The sequence below is a fragment of the Dendrobium catenatum genome, unplaced genomic scaffold (genome assembly GCF_001605985.2).
Source record: "Dendrobium catenatum unplaced genomic scaffold, ASM160598v2 fragScaff_scaffold_1220, whole genome shotgun sequence".
Lineage (NCBI taxonomy): Eukaryota > Viridiplantae > Streptophyta > Magnoliopsida > Asparagales > Orchidaceae > Dendrobium > Dendrobium catenatum.
In genome coordinates, this window is record NW_021319682.1 from 3,415,855 (window position 1) to 3,435,740 (window position 19,886).

At 35.8% G+C, this 19,886-nt stretch overlaps 1 protein-coding gene across 2 annotated transcripts in view; it reads left to right on the forward strand.

Annotated features, from left to right (window-relative positions):
* The window catches only part of LOC110104353, a gene marked incomplete at its 3' end in the record, with an annotated part of 27,225 nt that extends 7,651 nt beyond the window's left edge, over positions 1-19,574 (forward strand). For both annotated transcript variants that reach the window (XM_020833416.2, XM_028699184.1), the window contains 5 exon segments: positions 11,780-11,932; positions 12,243-12,767; positions 13,650-16,100; positions 19,140-19,327; positions 19,419-19,574. In XM_020833416.2, coding sequence (XP_020689075.1) covers positions 11,780-11,932; positions 12,243-12,767; positions 13,650-16,100; positions 19,140-19,327; positions 19,419-19,574 — 3,473 coding nt within the window.
* Positions 19,575-19,886: the final 312 nt, after the last annotated feature.

A 19,886-nucleotide genomic window follows, 5' to 3' on the forward strand; every position in this document is an offset into this window, starting at 1 on the left:
ATGATCAGTATTTAAAACAAATTCTCTTTGAATCAAGTAACATCTCCAGAAGCTTAAAGCTTGCACAATAGCATAGAACTCCAAATCATAAGTAGAATACTTAGACTTAGACTCATTCAGTTTATCACTAAAGTAAGCAGCAGGTTTTCCTTTTTGACTAAGCATTGCACCAATACCAATATGAAAGGCATCACAATTAACTTCAAAAATGATTTCAAAATTTGGCAATCTAAGAATGGGAGCTTGACTCATTTTTGTTTTAATAATTTCAAGTGTCCATCTAAAAATTCCCTTTTTCAAACAATCAGTAATAGGAGCAATCAGAGAATTGAAATTCTTTATAAATCTTTGATAAAAAGAAGCCAAACCATGAAATCCTCTCTCTTTACTTATATTTTTAGGAATAGGCCAGTTTTGAATTGCTTCTATTTTAATTGGATCCACTTTTATCCCTTTAGCAGAAACAATAAAACCCAAAAATGTCAAACTCGAAGTCATGAAAGAACATTTTTTAATGTTGATGAAAAGTTTTTGTTCTCTTAAGATTTGCAGCACTTGTTTCACATGATTTAAGTGTTCAGAAGCATGAATGCTATAACTCAAAATGTCATTGAAATAAACTACAACAAATTTTCTAATGAGAAGTTTCAAAACATGATTCATAGTTCTCATAAAAGTACTCGGAGCATTTGAAAGACCAAAATGCATCACAAGCCACTCACACAAGCCCTTTTTTAACAATTCAGATACTTGTTTAAAAAGTTTAGCATGCTCAGTTGGACTCATCATATAATGAGGAATGTTAGGCAAAGTAGCTCCAGGTAATAAATCAATATGATGTTGAATTTGTCGCATAGGAGGCAATCCAATTGACAAATCATCAGGAGTTATATCAGAAAACTCATTCAATAAAGCTTGCATTTTTTTGGAATATGAAAAACAGTATCAGATTCTTTTCCCAAAACCAAATAAGCAACTTCAAAATGTTTCAAATCATTAGCATTTAAAAGCAGTTCAGGAGAAGAAATTTTGGCAACTATGTTTTTCTTAACAGGTGAATACGACACATTCTTTTATGGATGAAGAGTAAACTCTTTATTATTTTGCATCAAAGTATATGTGTTTTTCTCTCCATTGTGAACAGTTTTGTTGTCGTACTGCCAAGGTCGTCCTAGCAAAACATGGCAAACTTCAAGAGGTACAATATCACAAAAAACTTGATCTTTAAATGATCCTCCAATAGATAAATTGACGGTACATTGTTTAGTGATTGGAACCTCACCCCCTTCTTTGAACCAAAAGATCTTATAAGATTTAACAAGTGGTTTTGATTTGATTTTAAGTTTGTCGTCCAGTTTTTGAGAAACAAAATTTTCAGAACTTCCACTATCTATCATAAGGGTACAGATTTTTCCTTTGATGGTGCAAGTTGTTTTGAATATGTTTTTTCTTAGCCATCTATCCCCTTTGTCAATTGTTGTTGTTGGGATTTATCGAATTACCAAAAATTATTCACCATCATCTCTTTCAACATCAACTTTTTCTATTTCATTGTCATTTTCAGATTCAGTTTCAATTTCTTCTTCCTCTAAATTTCATCGTTTTCAATGAGATTGTTTTTTGGTGGGTTATTTTTTCTACAAGTGGCTGAAAGATGACCATAAAGCCCGCATTTATAACATGGTCCAATTAACTTAGGTTGATCAATCAGTTTTGTACCCATTATCCCTTTTCCTTTATCAGTATTTTGATTTTCAAAAGCTTTAATTTTCAGACCAGATGTTTCCCCAGAAGTTTGAGATTGAGATTTAATCCTGCCAGTTGAACGATGTTTATACGTTTCTATGATTTTATTGTGACCATTTTCCCTTTGATGTTGCTTTTCTAATTTAAAGCCATACGATAAGCCTCGTCAGTTTTATTAATATGATGCAAATTGAGTTGATCTTGGATTATTGTTCGAGCATGATCAATTGGCAAGAATTTTCCTTTCATTTTCTCCTTCATTTTTTCCCAATTTTTGACTTTTTCTTTTCCCCTTCTAAGTCTATTATTTTGAAAGTTTTTACACCAGGTTAAAGCATGGCCAGAAAGTTTTAAGCTAGCAAAACGAACTTTTCGATTTTCAGGTATTTCTTTCCACTCAAAAAATTGATCCACCTTTTCTACCAATTCAAGAAATTGATCAGATTGTAGCTTACCCTCAAAGTTAGGAACATCAATTTTAATTCCATAGTCTCCATTTTTTTGTTGCCTACGACGATTTCTAGGAACCTCTTCTTCACTTTTAGAAGTTTGATCATTAGGATTAGCATTAGCTTTATTAACATTCAAGTTCTCAATTGTTTTAGTCATGGTATTAATCTGTTGTTGCAAAGTATTCAATTGTTGTATAAAGTTTTGCCAATCACCCGGGTTATTAGCCATTTCAGAGAATAGACAAAGATTCGTCAAACAAAGCCAACAAAAAAAACCAAAACCTCCAAGGATGAGAACTTGCTCTGATACAAAATTGATGTAAGCAACTTAAAGCAAAAACACAAAGAGAGAACAAAAAAATTGAAGACTCACTTTTTAGAAATTTAAGACACAACTTAGAGAACAAAAGCTAAAAAAACCGGACAAAGCTCGCAAGCTTTTCCAATAACCCGCAGGTCAATAACAATTTTGCTCACAATAATTCACCAACCAATTTCATCACAAAACATCTCATATATATATAGGCAAGAGAGGGGAATCTTAACAGCCTAAAAACCCTTCAAATCCCCATATAAAAATAATAGAAATGAAAGGCCAAAAGTCACCTTGCATGATATCCCAAGAGTCTCAGCAAAGGCAAGCAAAAAGGCCACGGATCCAGCCAAATACAGAGCCAAAGCCACGGCTTAAGCACAGGAAACCAGGAGGCATTTCACGGGTCCAGCAGAAATCCCAAACGGCATAACAAATCTCAAGGAGAAGGCCACGGTTCCAACAGCCAAGCACAGGAATCCAACAGGTAAGTATCGGGTTTTCAGCAACCAAACAGCCATCACTTTTAATGAGAGAAAGGGGACCACAGGACAGAGAAACCAAAGCAGCCGTGGGATGGAAAACCAGCAGAAAACTGCAGCAGCCCAAGAGGCAACAAGAAGAGGAAGAGGCAAGTTCCACTCACCTAAAAGTTTGCACACCTCAATAAATTAGAGCTTAATATCAGCTCATAATGAGCTACACCTCCACTAGATATTAATGAGCTGGCACCAATAGAATTTCAACAGCTAAAGCTCAAACCGAAAACAGCCAAGGCCCTCTTGAAACCAAAAAACAACCCAAAGGACAAGGTGGACCCCAAAGCCAGCAAACCCAAGGTAAGCATAACCCAAACCTTTTCCTACCATGATCATTGGATTTACCACCATCATTGGATAGCATAAAAATAAAACAAAAAATAGAAAATACAACTAATATTGTTCAAAACAAAAATAATGCAAAAATCTAAATGCATCAGAGATAGAATGCAAAACAAGTATATACGTGAAAAGGTTGGAGCAACTCCAGTGGCAAATATGATTAGAGAGTCACCTTAGATGGTTTGGTCACATAAAGCGTCGGCTTTATGATGAGCCGACTAGGAGAACATATGCATTAGATTTGTGTTAGACTGATTCGCCCTGAACCGGCCCAGCCGGCCCAAGGGCCGGCTTAGTTTGTTTACAAGAGGCGAAAACCGTCTGCCTCCCTTGGGTTTGCCTGCCCAAAGTGAGGGCCCCACTTGTCAAATTGAAGAGGGGCGACTAGGGCTTGGGAGGGAAATTAGATTAGGAAAGCTTTTGTATTAAAGAACATGAGAGGATTAGGAAGGGATTATGTTTTGATTGATTCTCAATCAGGGTTTCTTGGCGGCTTGGGCTCTAGACTCTCTTGTCTAGAGATTTGGGAGAGATGATCCTCCTCTCGAATTGAGGATCTTTTGTATCTTTGCTTTGTTCTTGTTTCGCTTTGCTTTCTATAAGATTAGCTATAATTTGATTGTTCTTCCACCATATTTTCTTCGTTCTTCTTGCTATGTTACCGATTATTGTTAGGTTTGCTTGCGAACTCAAGTAATTCGAAGATACTGGAAATAATCATTCTTTATTAGATTTAAATGATAATTTAACTCTTAACATGACACAATAAAGAAAAAAAAATCATGTAGCCGACCCCACTTAGTGGGATAAAGGCTTGTTGTTGTTAATTATTGGAGTAGGATCATTATAATTGAAATTGTATCTTGATGTAGATGACAGATGTCATGCCCTATTAACTTGGCTTTTTATGTAAAAACCAGTATTTTGAACCAAACAAAAAATGTAGCATTTGCATGTAAGGGAGACTAGATGGAAGGTTGATTGTTAACATGAAAGATGAAGTCCGATATAAATTGGTCGTCAATTGGGCATAATTAAAATTGATATTCAATTGGGCGACAATCGGGGTAGAGCGATACCAATTATTTGAAAGTTGGGCCTAATTAAGACTGATACTGAACTGGGCCACAAATGGGGTTGACTGATACCAATTAATTGACAGCTGGGTCTGATTAAGATTGATACCTAATTTGGCAATAATTGGGGGTGAAAAAAGATGTATTAATGATTGCATTTACATGATAATACATTTGAATTGATTGATAGTATAATTAAAATCGTACTAGCATTAATATTAATACAACATAGCATAACATACTAACATGATTCATTGGATGATAGTATGTTTTATCGTATGTCTTATTATTTGATATATTTCTTTTGACTTTATTGATCATATTGATGCTATTATTAGTTTTGAATCATATTAATTTGTTTTGATGGTTTTACGAATTGAATTTATCTTTATTGATCTGATTTGTTCTTGGAAATGTCGAGGGTGACTTTTTTCTAAGATAGGAAGATTATAATAACCAATATTTTAAGCCAAATAAAAAATATAACATTTGCATACAAGGGAGACTAGATGGAAGGCTGATTGTTAACATGAAAGATGAAGACCGATACAAATTGGTCGACATTTGGGCCTAATTAAAATTGATACCCAAATGGATGACAATTGGGGTAGACCGATACCAATTGGTTGACAGTTGGGCCTAATTAAGGCTGATACTCAACTAAGTGACAATTGGGGTTAAGCGATACCAAATCTTTGATAGTTCGACTTGATTAAGATTGTTACCCAACTGAACAATAATTGGGGTAGAAAAAGATGTTGCATCATGATTGCATTTACATAATAGTACATTTAAATTGATTAATGGTATAATTAAAATCTTATTGACATCAATATTGATACAACATAGCATAGTATACTAACATGATTCATTATTTCATTGGATGATAGTATGCTTTACTGTACGTCTTATAATTTGTAGATTTCTTTTGACTTTATTGATCATATTAATATTATTATTAATTTTTGAGATTTTTATTGCTCATATTAAGTGATGATTGATATTGACTAGAATTGAAACTACATATTAATTCTTTTGTCTTGTATTGAAAGCAGTGATAGAGTTTTGATTTCCTGTTGGGCTTTATAGCTCATTATATGAATTTTAATGATTTCAGGTCAGGGAAGTGGTCAGTATCATGAACAGTGACACTGATAACAATCTTCAAGTTCTTATTTAGATTTTGTTATGCATTTTATTTTATTATTTTGTAGTCAGGGGATTGTAATAAATTATTGATAGTAGTGATCTCCCGGCTAGTGTAAATGATATTTTAGTTAATGAATAGTAAAATATCTTGATGTATATGATTTTAGTTGCTATTGCTGGTTATTGTTTATATTAATGATTTATAAGATCTTTGGTATATTCTTAAAATAATAAATAGATAATTCTTCCAAATTTGATTCTGGGCCGTCACATTTTACCCCTCAACGAGGAGGTTAGATTGGCGAAATTGATCATTGAAGTTTGGCCCCTAACTAGCATTGATGCTTGTTTGGAAGATTTAGTTGAGCTTTCTTCGAAGTGCGGAGTTGTGATTTTTCTCCTTTTAGATAGGAGATTCTGAAAAAAATAAAAATAAAAACATTTTTCATTGGGAGAATTTCATTTACTTTGATACATATATAAAAAACACCCCCTCTTTGATAGGAGGAATTTTTGGAAAGGCTAAAACACTGTCATATTATTTTGTTAACCCTTTAATATGCCGGTGTATGATATGTAGTGACTAAAGCTATATCATTGATTAATTTGTAGATGTTCGAGCAGTTAGATAAATAATGGTGATATCGATTTTGAAATTTTTGTTCACCAAATATTTGGATACGAAACTAACTTTAATTTGGTGGTTGATCATGTATTAATATTAGTAGTAGTTTAGATCGCCTACTTCTTTGAGCCAAGTGAGCACTGATGACTTGAAAGCTACTTTGAGCACTTGATTGATATTTCCTCTTGCTCCTCTAGAGGGAATATTCCTTGTTGACCTTCACTTCGAGAATTTTGATTTTATATTTAATGACATTATGGACAATCAAAGGTGGGCTGGTAATAGCAATATCGTGTTAGCCTTTATGGATGTGGAAGGTGAAGGTGATGTACTCTTTGACTAATGATTGATTCCATGACTCTACTTCGACTAGTTTTGTCCATGGAGGAGCCAACTATGGGCAGGTTAAATTCTTTGAATTTGGCCATTATCTCTAATAACTTTTTGAAGATATTGATATTATTATTGATGTCATTCAATATAAGTTGAATGACTAGCTTCTCTCCATGCTATCCTTAAGTTTCCCTAAATGTTGGACCCACATTCTTTTTTTTTCTCAATCATCTTTATTTATTTTTTAATGATTCAGTTGTCATACACTTGCTTTTTAACATCAAAGCCATGATTGCTTTAACGATGTGGCTGATTAGAGATTCAAGCTTCAGATCGGTGATGACTTTAGAGGTAGATGGCCTTGTTAGGCCCTATCTGGTCTTTACCATGCCTTTCAACCCTCAGCCTATATGCATCATTATTTTTAACTTTGAACATGTGCCAAGTTGAAGGTGTCACAAAATCTCTATTTCCATCATTGTTTGCTTATTCATCACGAGGCAATAGGAATTGAGCCAGGTTGCTCTTGGTCTTGGTGCCCCATAAATGGCTGATCTCTTTAGCCGCATCATGTACCATTTTTAATTTTTGACAGTTCATTTATACGTTTTGAGAATTATCAACTTAGCAAATCATCGACTGTGAAGATAATTACATTCTCCTTAAAGTTCATGTCCTTTAGGTCTACTAGATCATGTAATTTTAGTCTTGGATTATTACTTTGAGTAAATCCTTGGCAACAAATTAGGGGATGTCGACCGACATGGTGTTTGATCAGAGGGGTATCATGTGCTTTCTTTTTCTTATTGTTTTTTTATTCATGTTGGGGCCCTCTTGATAGAAGATCTCTAAGCAAATCTCTAGGTGCTTATTGGATAGGCTTTTGCTTTGAGATTTAAGTTTTCTAACCAACATGACAGATAGTTGATGGATCTTTGAGAAACTGCTCAAATGTTACACTCCAATGCTCATTGAGCAGGGCTTGATCAATGAAGGTGTTCCTTATGATAGTTCTACTTAAAAATATAAACTCTTAAAATTTGAGTCCTTTTATTGTAGATTTGTAAGTACACTCCCTATTTTTTAGCTTTGTAGGGGTTGATTAACGATTAGTTTTGGGCATTATTGTTGTTCCTCTCATTATAAGCTTTTAAAATCTTACAAAAATTGAAAGAGAGCACTTCTTAATTTATCTTATAGTTCAGCTAATTGAGTCTTCCTTGATGAATGATTTGAGTTTGTCAACTTAAGTATTATGGTTTGATCCTCCATAGAGCGTTGAACCCTTTATCAATGGAATTGCAAGCACCAACTTTGAGATTTGAGATGTGGTCCACTGAATTGGCTTTGGATGTTTGTCCCACCTTTAAGCATTGGCCTTCCTAAATCACTAAGAAAATTTTTCTTTGGATGTGGAAACTTCTTCTTCATATGTTTTTATAAAACGTCCAGGCCATGATTACACTCCAATATATGGGTAGAAAACTTCCATGGATCAACCGAGCTCACCTCAGAAGAGCTTAGCTAAGAGGTGAACTCATCCAAGAAATGCCCTCTTCAGAGGGTGACCCATTCCATTAAGATTCAACAAGGGCAGACACTTTTCCCAATGATGCTTGCCTCAAAGAAACGTGACAAGGAAGCACACAACCTGGGCATTTTTTATTGAGGGAGTCACTTGGCTCAATAGGCCTCAACCAAAGGAGATACTTGCCTCATAAGAAGTCAGCGTAAAGAAAGACTTACCCTAGCCATGCTGACTTGCCTCTCTCAGAGGGCCTCTCATCCAAATTATAGGAGATGTACACATACTAACCTCACAGTAACAAAATTGTAAGTCATACTAGAGTCTCCAACTCAAAGGAATTTTCCAAAGACGCCCGCCTAAGGTATTCACTCGAGAGAACTCACTCATGATACTTGCCTAAGAGGATTCACTTATGACACCCATTTGAGAAGTATTGGCCAAGAACATTTTCCATAGGTATTTACCAGAGGCAGGAGCTATTACTTGTGTTCAAACGCAAGGTGGATTGACCAAGTATTTCCCTATTTCGGTTGGGTTACATCAAGGATCAGCCTTAAGCCCATATCTTTTTTCTTTAGTCATGGATGTTCTCACTAGACATTTGCAAGAGAATGTACCTTGGTGTATGCTTTTTGCTGATGATATTTTTCTTGTTGATAAGACTAGAGAGGGAGTTGAAGGTAAACTTCAATTATGGAGGTCAACCTTAGAGTCTAAAGGTTTTCGGTTGAGTAGATCTAAAACAGAATATATGGAGTGTAATTTTAGCAGTAATAGTCCTAGTGAGGGGATTGTGACTTTGGACGATCAAGTCATTAATAAGAGTTGGTCACATAAAACGGCGGCCTTCTGATGACCCGGTTAGGAGAGTAGAGGTATTAGATTTGACTTATGTTAAGAAAGGTAGGGGTAGACCTAAAAAGACTTGGTTAGAAAATATTAGGAATGACATTTCTTTATTAGATTTAAACGAGAATTTAACTTTTAATAGGACACAATGGAGAAAAAGGATTCATGTAGCCGACCCCACGTAGTGGGATAAAGGCTTGATGTTGTTGTTGTAGTTAGAGCCATGTCAGATATGATTGTCCGCATGTACAAGCTATGGACTAGCTCAGGCATCTGTGACAATCTATAATCATTAGTAATTTATTATTTATCATTAGTCCTCTTGATAGCAGATCTCTAGGTGCTCACAAGTTAGGCTTTTGCTTTGAGATTTAAATTTTCTAACCAACAAGACATATTGGTGATGGATCTTTGAGAATAGTGCTCATATGTTGCACCACAATACTCATCGAGCAACGTTTGATCAATGAAGCTGCTCCTTATGACAGTTCTACTTTAAGATAGAAACTCTTAAAATTTGAGTTCTTTTATTGTAGATTTGTAAGTACACTCAGTTTTGTAGGGGTTGATTAATGATTGCTTTTGGGCATTATTGTTGTTTCTCTCATTATAAGCTTGTAAAATCTTGCAGATATTGAAGGTTTGCACTTCTTAATTTATCTCATAGTCCAACCAATTAACTCTTCCTTGATGGATGATTTCGGTTTCTCAACTTAAGTATTATGACTTGATCCTCCATAGAGCATTGAAGTCATTATTAATAGAACTGCAAGCACCAACTTTGAGATTTGAGATGTGGTCTACTAAATTGGCTTTGGATGTTGGTCCCACCATTGAGCATTGACCTTCCTAAATCTCTTTAAGAATTTTTTTTCTTTGGAGGTGGAAGCTTCTTCTTCATATGTTTTTGCAAAAAGATGTACTCCAGACAATGGTTACACTCTAATATGTGGGTACAAGCAACTTGCATGAATAAGTCGTGCTCACCTCAGAGAAGCTTAACAAAGAGTTGCACTCATCCAAAAAAGCCCTCCTCAGAGGGAGATCCATCCCAATAAGAGTCAACAAGGGAAGACACTTGCCCCAGTGATGCTTGCCCCAGAGATGCTTGCCCCAAAGAAGCTTGACCCAGGAAACACATAGCCTAGACATTTTTTATTGGAGTGACTTGCCTCAATAGGCCTCGACCAATGTAGATACTCGCCTCATAAGAAGTCATCTTAAAGAAAGACTTTGCCCAGCCATGGCGATTTGCCTCTCTCAGAGGGCCTCTCATCCAAACTTTAGGAGAAGTATACATACTAACCTCGCAATAACGACTTCATAAGTCATACAAGAGTCCCCAACTCAAAGGAACTTGCCAAAGACAAGAACTCACTCACACAGGACACTTGGCCGAGAGGATTCGTTTATGGCACCCGTCTAAGATGTATTGGCCAAGAGCATTTGCCATAGGTATGTACTGGAAGCAGCCAGAGCCACGTCAAATATGGGTGTCTACGCATAAACATCATAGACTAGTTTAGGTGTTTGTGATAATCTATAATCATAAGTCATGTATTATTTATTATTTTTTTGGTTGTAGATTTTTTTTAGCCCTCTTAAGCATGTAAATAAGTGGTTGAAAAGTTTCTTTGGAGGCATAAACATGATTATGTTATTCTTACTATTCATAGAAAATAGTTAATTCTAGAGTTCTTCTCATTTCTTGCCCACTCATTCTACTCTTTTCTTGCCGTCTGCCTTATTAGATTCGCCATAGAGCTGTCTCCCACAAACATATTTGAATCCAACAATAATGTTGTGAATTTGTAATTTTATACATATATTTGTTTATGCATAATTTATGTATTTTGTGAATTTGTAAGTTTGTAAATATATTTGTTTATCCATAATTTATCTATATATTTATATTTATTATGATAATCTCAATTGTAAGTTTAGATTAAAAAGAAAAAGATAACATGCTTCACTGATATCAATTCAAAATCTATTGTTTTCGTATCTGCTCAAAATTGAACCAAGTAATTTGAAATCTTCGAACTTGGGTTATAATTAATTTGCTAGAACTTGGGTTTTATCAATGCCAGGTAGGTGTTTCAGGTAGCCTCCAGACCCATTGCCTACATGTTGGGAAACCTTATAACAGGGCGTTCTTAAATGTGTCGCATGGAAGAAGGAATCTTTATGTTATGCTACTAGAAATTGATGGCTTATTCACTAATATTTTAATATTGAAGTGCGTCATTTGGCATCCTAGGGAGGTACTAATGCCTTTTCTGCCAACCTTTAAGGGTGGCATCCGATGGAAATTGTCCTTATTCACTTACTTGAGCATCCCAGACCTCTGTTATTTTAATGTAATTTGGACAACATGTAAGAAACCTGGATGAAACCTTGACTACATGCTTGCGGCCTCATTTTGTTAACCATCTTATGATAGCATAATTTCAAATGCCTGTTCTACACAATATTGACAATGACATCTTTGTAATAGTATTTGCATTTGTAGTGTTGTATGAAGTTTCCATTGTGGCCTTATAAAATAAATTAATCTATTAACACTATTTATATATTATGTCAAACTTTTATAGATTTCTTGTTCTATTTTCTTTGTGTTTTATCTGTTATGCAAGTCAGTGAAGGCTCAATATTTTTACTTATGAGATAATATTAATAATTTCAACCAAAAGCTCATATTTTAACTGTTTAGTGATCTTGAGTGGTGATGGAACTGTACCACTTTTCTCCATTCCATGCAATTCCATCTAAAATATCAAGTGTTTCAACCAAATGCTGAATTTTTATTGTTTTTTTATATCTTCAGAGTGATGATGGAACTGTACCACTTTTCTCTATTCCACGCAACTCCATCACAGAGAATCCATTTACAAGCCTGCTGCTTTGTTCTTGTTCACATTCAACTATTAACAAAGGTGACCGATCTGCTCTTCTTTGGAGTCAACAGCTAGCAATTGAGGTATTTGAACTTTTACCATCTTATTACAATAATCTCAATTATGATTTCTTGCATGCATGTCATAGTCGAGCTGTCCTCATATACTTAATCACCATTTGTAAGGTATTTCTTATCTAATAGATAATGTACAAATTCACTTCAATTAGCCACCTTAATTTCAAACGGTTCCAAAAAGTTCACATCTAACAGCTAGCCCTACTTTGACTATGTTCTGTTGGATTGCTCGCAATTTTTTTTTATCTACTTCACATATCTTGTACTCAACAAGTTCCTGATCCTTTAATCTTTGATTCGATCATGACTTATGCAGTGGCTTTCAGCAGTGGAGCATGCTCTTCTAAAGGGTCGTCATCCTCTTCTAAATGATGTGGATATCACCATAAAACCTTCTAAAGCACCAACATTTGGAGTAAGAGAGAGGCCTGCTTCAGCTAGAAGTAAAGTTCACGGAAGTTCTGATTCTTCTCAGGTATTATTAAAGCATAATCATGGAAATATGGATTCTTTCATGAAGCTCACTCGCTCGGATACTGGAAATGGGTTCCTCGTTTACCCACTCAATACTGAAGTTAATGGAGATGGTGGCGCACTTTATGATAATGCTTTAGGTCACAGGAAATCAGGAAGCAAGTTTTATGAGATGCAGAGAGATGATGAAGTTGGAACAGAAGATGGCAAAAATGAGAAGCCTGAAACAAGTATGGACATTTCAACTGAAGGCGTAGCAAATGCTATTAGTAGTGAAGGAGGTCAAGTCACGCAAACTGCAACCGTAATAATGAACATGCTTGATGTTACCATGCCTGGTACTCTAGATAATGAGCAGAAGAAAAAGGTACCGTTTAACTTAATGTTCAGCTCTTCTATTGGTGGTGTCAGTTAATATTTTATTGATATTTTTGCACTCATTTTATGCCATTACGGTGGTGCTTTTTAACATTAATCATTGAGTCATTGTGTCATGTTATGTTATAGATTTTAGCTTGAGCTTGGGCCTATTTGTCTTGACAGTAAATGAAGCAAAAGCCAAACAAAGCCTTAGCTCTTTCAAGCTCCGTTCATATATCCCAAAGCTGAACCATAGGACAGAATACAAAACACTTTTGTAGTAAGTGTTGACCTCCGTATATATTTCATTACCCATTCGGGCAAGCACGATGTGGATGATGACTGACTAATCAACATCACGTAAAATGTGTTTAAAATGCCTCACCTGCGACTGAAATGACTCAAAATTTACTTCTTTTTTTTTCTAAAAATGAACTGCGCTAACATGTCTGAAACATTAAAAAGACCAAATAAAGTACCTCCCTCTTTCAACTCGATTGAATTCAACAAAAATGGCAGATTACGGACGCACTAATACGGAATATTTATTCTCTCCAAATGAATTTTTCTCTCCTCTCTTCATGGCCACCCCCTTTAATTTTGAATTTAAAATTGTGATTTTTGCACTTAATTCCCATCTCAATTTATATTTGTAAATCTTTTCTTTCAAAGTTAAACCTAAAAGTATTCTTGAAAGCCTTCTGGATCAAGCAGTGGTGTTGCCGTGATGCTGTTTTTGGCCTGCAAGGCGGCATTCTTCTGGAAAACAGAAAATTTTAAACCATATAGAAATGAGAGCTTTTTTGCCTTAGATTTTTCCTTCTCTGATACTTACATTTTGGTACTCCTAATTAATCTGATGCTTGGTTCCTTTATTCATTTTTCTCAGGTTTTAGGTGCCATGGAACAAGGGGAAACATTCATGAAAGCTCTTCATGGAGCGGTGCCAGAAGATGTTCGTGGAAAGATCACAACTGCAGTTGCTGAAATTATGCAAAGTCAAGGTGCCAATTTAAATCTTGAAGCAGGAAAACGGATTGGTTGGATTCCTAACGTGACTTCAGAGCTTAAGTCAAAGATTGAAGGCAAGATCAAAGGAAGTTCACTGAAGGATTTAGGTTATGATGATGGCCCCTTGGAACAAATAAAAGTTGGCAAGTCCAATGTTATTGGGTCTGAAGGAAACCTTGGTCCTTCTCAAGAGAAGGGTGCACGTTCTTCCAATGGTAATGGATCTGAAGGCAACCTTGGTCCTTCCCAAGAGAAGAGTGCACGTCCTTCCAATAATAATGAATCTGAAGGAAACCTTGGTCCTTCTCAAGAAAATGGTGCACGTCCTTCCAATCGTAATGGATCTGAAGGAAACTTTGGTCCTTCTCAAGAGAAGAGTGCACGTTCTTCTGGGTCTATTGAAGCTGGGTCAGAAATGGAAGATAAGGTGAACCATTCAGATAAATCAGATCAAGTGGGTGGCGGAGCCAATGATGGAAGTAGCAGTCAGGATGAAGTCATTGAGAAGTCTGATGCATTTGATAAAAACAGCTACCAACATCTAGCACATGGAGATGATATGAATAATAAAAAAGATGAAGCGGTTGATTCGTCACCACAACCGGGCATATCAAGCTCAACAAATTTTGAGGATACTTCATCTGCTGGTTCTTCCTTGCATCAAATGCCAGGGGAGAAGGGAAGTGAGAAGTATTCCTCAGCAAAACCGACCATATCAAGTTCAACTAATGTTGAGGATTCTTCATCAAGTGATTCTTCCATGCATGAAATGCCAGGGGAGGAGAACGGAAACCCGAAGAATGGTGAGAATCCAACTCAAGATGGTGCAACCCAAAATGCAGAGTATTCCTCTAAATCCGAAGAACCTTCACCCCAGCCTTCATCTTCGAAGTCCAATTCCATAAGTGTTTCCCAGGCACTAAACGCTTTAACAGAATTTGATGACTCCACACAAATGGCTGTCAATAGTGTGTTTGGGGTAATAGAAAATATGATTGACCAACTAGAAAAGAGCAACAAAGAAGGTGATGATGAAGTAAAAAAAAGTGTAGATCAGAGATCTACCAAGGGATTTAATGATGACAGTCTCATAAATGGAGAAAAATACAATAAATTTTTTTATATCAATAACGGATCAGGAATAGAACCAGATTTGAGCCAACCAGCTAGTCAGCCAGAAAATACTTCCAGTGAATCCGGCATAGAATCTTTTGAAGATGTGCATGATAAATTGGGTTACAGTAAGTTCAATTTTAGCTCGGCACCTTTATCAGATAAGTGCATTAAACAATTTGAAGATGATAGTGAAGCTAGTCATTTCGGTAGCACAAAGTTAACAAAAGATGGGGATACCATGGATTTAACGCTAGATGTGGCTATGAAAAGATATTGGCTATCACCTTATGCGCCATACCTCCACAGATGTTTTACACCATTGCCAAGTCAGAGTTCACTGGATCTAGAAAAAGCAACAGATCTGTTCCTTGATCCAGAAGAAGGCCAGTGGAAAATGATCGATCAACCTTCAAATTCCACAATCACAACAGGTCCGAATGGCAAGGACCAAAATGTCTATTTTGCATCAGGACGGAGGGATGTGGCTGCTATAGAGCCATCCCTTATATTAGTTGATGATGAATATTCAAAATTTAACAGTGATTTATTTCAAGAGGATGATGATACAAGTGACAATGAACAGGAGGATTCTATGAAAGTGAAGCTTTTTTCCTTGATCAAGAACACTTTGCTAGATAATTTGAAAGTTGAAGTTTGTCGAAGAATAACGATACCTGATTCAGAAGAACTTAACAGCCTTCTTGCATTTGATTTAGAAAATTTTACTGAGAAAGTATCCCGGGCTGTTGTATCCTTTAGTGACTTAAACTCCTTCAAAGAAAATATTGGTGCTACTTTGATGAAGTTCGGGACAGTGGAACTTCAACAAACAGTTGAAATCATATTGTCAGCATTGCAGGATGCTAGCCATTTGAGAAAAGTTCTTCCATCTGGTGTTATTGTAGGTTCTAGCCTGGCATCTTTGAGGACATACTTGCAGCTAGTTTCTTTAAAAGATTATGCAACTAAACCTACATGTGAACCTGTAAATAAGTGGCAGAGGTCTCATGGTTTTGAGAATTATATAACAGATGAGCTTTCTTCTACGAAGAAAATTGAGAAAGTTGATAATGACCATCATTTGGTTTCAAATAAGCCACTCAGCCAAGGACATGGAAAACTTGATCCAGTTGTTTCAACTAAAGGCTGCATCATGGTTGGGGCTGTGACAACTGCCTTGGGCGCATCTGCTTTATTGGCAACGAACTGTGAGGTAAAAATGAAATCTTTTATTATTACATTACTATGAAACCTTGTTTTTCTAAGCTATATCTTTCACTGCTTACCCATTTTTGGGAGTAATATGTTTGATTCTATGTTTAATCCTGTTGAGTACATACCTTGATATGGATACTAGTGCAATTCATTTTGGATTGGGCGGTATGGTATTGGATTGGGCGGTATGACGCAAGGCATGCTGATGTTTGCTTTTAGATATCAAATTCTTAGTATAATTTAAAATGTTGTTACGAAATGTCAAAAGTGATGAAATCACCCATAACTGTATTTTTCATATTTTCTTATACTGTGAAATTGAAGTGGTGTTGCTTCTTATGTGGGCTTTAAATCACTGATATGATCCAATTGGTGAATGAGGAGCTCTCCGAAGATGCTTAGGAGAGTAAGGCTATGTTTTGTGCAGTTTAAATTTGAGTGTAATTAGGATTAGGAAGAAGTTAGTGGTCGGCCAACCCAATTCCAGCAAATGGTTAGGATCTGGAGCCAAATGACATGAAGTAAAACTTCTTCTCAAGAAGTCCAAATGACATGAATTAACAACAAAATGAAGATTAAGAAGTCTGGATCTTTTTAATTTGGTAATTTGTTAGACTAGTCCCTTTAGGATCGGTCCAGCCAGTCTTTTCTGGACGGGATCTAGGCGGAATAGGCTTTTGCTAGTTTGAGGCAGAACAAGTTTCCATCTGTTTGAGCTGGAACAGACTTCCGCTTGCAGGATGCATCGCTCTCTTTGGGGTGGGGCCCAGGAGATTTTTCAAAGGGAGGCTAGGAGGGAAACTTCAAATATAGGGGGTTGTTTTAGTATTTGTTTTCTTTTGTTTGTTTTAAGTAGGTTGTTTCCCTAGGGTTAGGGTTATGTGTTATTTGCTGAAATTAGATTGTTCTTAGGGTGTTTGGGTTTTAACCTGCATCTAGCGATTTGGGAGAGTTGGATCTTCCTCTCAAATTGAAGATCTATTGTACCGTTCTTATTTTCTTTCTTATATCATCAATTAAAAAAAAAATCTCTGGTTATTCATCTTGATTCTTTTTGAGGATTGTGTTTGGTGCTACTGAAATTAAATTTTAGCTAAGGAATAGTGGATTTCTATGAGCACCTTCTAACATAATTTTTAGTGGATGATTTATAATTTTTCGTAAGGCTATTTTGAGAATTTTCCTCTTTACCTCTAGATTGAATTTATGTAGGGTTTCTAGAAATTTAGCTTTTTGTGAACAAAAATCCTAGCGAATGTATGAAAATCTAAGATTAGGGTGTCTACTATGGATCTAGAGTTTTTGGTGAATTTCGGAGGAGTTTTGGTTAGTCAAGTTAAGACAAACTTGCAGCTAGGCCTATACTGACTTTGTTTGGAGAATTCTCGTAAAAGTCATAAATGGATGGGTTTAATTTCTAGGAAATTTAGGTTTATATTTTTCTGGAGTGGAGGATAATGGATAGCATAAAACATAAAGAAAAAAAAAATTCAAAAATTAAAGCAAAGATATAATTCTACTACTCACCAAAGTAGTAGTCCTAGAAAGGATCACCAAACCCTTTCTAATTTGGCTAGCCACCGAGCTCCAACCATCAATATTTTCTCCAAAATTTAGTTATATACAAAACACATCAATCTCTTCATTCCACGGCCAATTAAGTATTTATACAAATTACACTAGATAATTTTGAAATTGGAAAAGAGGAGAGAAAGGGGAAGGGGATGACCCACAATAGTAACCATCAGAATTAGGATGGCCCACACTAGTAACCACTATAACTTCTCCCTCCTGGCTGGCCCCTACACTCCTTTGTAAATTTTCTTGGCCAACCCCTCACTTCATGCATGAAGCACTTAATTAACTCAATTTAATGCCTCTACTTGCTAATTAGCACATGAAATCCACAATACAAATAGTAGGTTTTACTTGCATTTAATTACAATACCATATGAGATTTTCAAACACATAATTAAGTAAAAAATATAAATAAAATTTGTAGCTTATAGTCTTCAACTTTCTCCTGGTGATGGGTCCACTTTGCTCAGGTATAATGTTTTTTGGATTGAGCTCTGGTGGTTGGACCCTTTCTATCATCTGATGCTTTTGATGTTCCTTGTGCGACATCATTAAGGGATGAGTTAAAGTTACAAATACAAATAGAAACAAAATTGAACCCCATATTTTCTTCCAACACCTGTATCAAAGTACCCATCAGGGAAGTACTTTAAACCTTTTCTCCAAAGGATAAAGAAATATTAACCAAACTAAAAAATAAACAAACTATAAAATGAAGAAATCCTGGACCATAGATTGGATTTTCGATTTGCCATTTTGGGCATGAGAACTTCACAGAGGCTCTCTCACTTTGGAGGCTTTGACCTTGCTGCCGTGAGTGATGAACTCAACGGAGAGAAAATGCCTACTGACCAGCTTATTGGTGAGTAAATTGTTAAGCAGGCTTGTGTTAAGTCTTGTTCCCTATTCAGCTTGTACGGATTCAAGCTATTAGCTGTTATTTATCTCGAGTCTGCAAATGCAAGAAAGTTCTTCTCAATTTCACACAATGAATTGAAGGAAAACGGTGGAAATGAGATTAAATCTCAATTGTTAACGGGTTAATTATGAATCCTCAACCATTGATTTAAGCTTTTCAACCCTTTTTTATTTCTATTAATCAAATTCCTAGCATCCAAACTGAAACGATTTGGAATAAATAATGATGGCTAAATGAAAATTGTAGAACCACAGAACCTTAGGTGAAAAAGGAAAACCTGAGTTAAATTCTTTGATTGAAAACGAAAGTCCATGAATTTGTTCTTTTGGTCGATTCCCCACAAAATTTTATTAATTTTTAACGGACTTAGTATGTTACAATGTGATGGTTTCTATCAGCCATTTTGATCGACATTTGAAAGCTTATAGAATTTCTTAAGTGATGGGATTGTTCTGTTTGCATCTCCGTAGAAGTAGCTGTTTGAAAGATGTGTAAATGTTCAGGTTGTTGTTGGCCAATTGTTTTGTTTTGCTGTTTCAGAAGAAGCACGATAAAGAAGATGATTCTGAAGAAACCCCTAATTATTCTATCCGAAGTCTCTTCAGTGATGATGAATTTATGCAAGAGAAAAGCCAAAATAATTTAGTTAGTAGTCTTGCTGAAAAAGCCATGTCCGTTGCTGCTCCTGTAATGCCTACAAAGAGTGATGGGGAGCTGGACCATGCAAGGTTAATTCTTAATTTATGTCTGATCAAGTTTAATGTACTAGGCTATCATTTTTATGATTGTCGTGTTGACTTTGTTGAGCATATCAAACAGACTGGTTGCAGTCTTGGCAGAACTGGGACAAAAGGGTGGAATACTCAGGTTAGTTGGGAAAGTTGCTTTGCTCTGGGGTGGCATACGTGGGGCTATGAGCTTGACGGATAAGCTGATTACTTTCTTTCATATTGCCGAACGTCCTTTGTTTCAGAGGTCAGTTTGTTCATTTGATTCTTTGTGATTGCAAAACTTCATTATCCTACTGTAAAATTGCGAAGATGATATGCTTGGTAAGTGCTGTCCATCAAATTAGTGTCTGAAGTTAATGTATAGTTTCTTTCAGTGTAAATCATTCTTTTATTTGATTGGGCAAAATCTCTAAAACTGTTGAACATAGAGAATAGTGCATCCAACTTTGATCCTTTGGAGCACATCTCTACCTTAAATAATTTGTGATACCAAATTATGTTAGAGAAGTTTAATCAATTTAATGGAAGTGGAGGAATAAGAAAGGTGCTTTGGCAG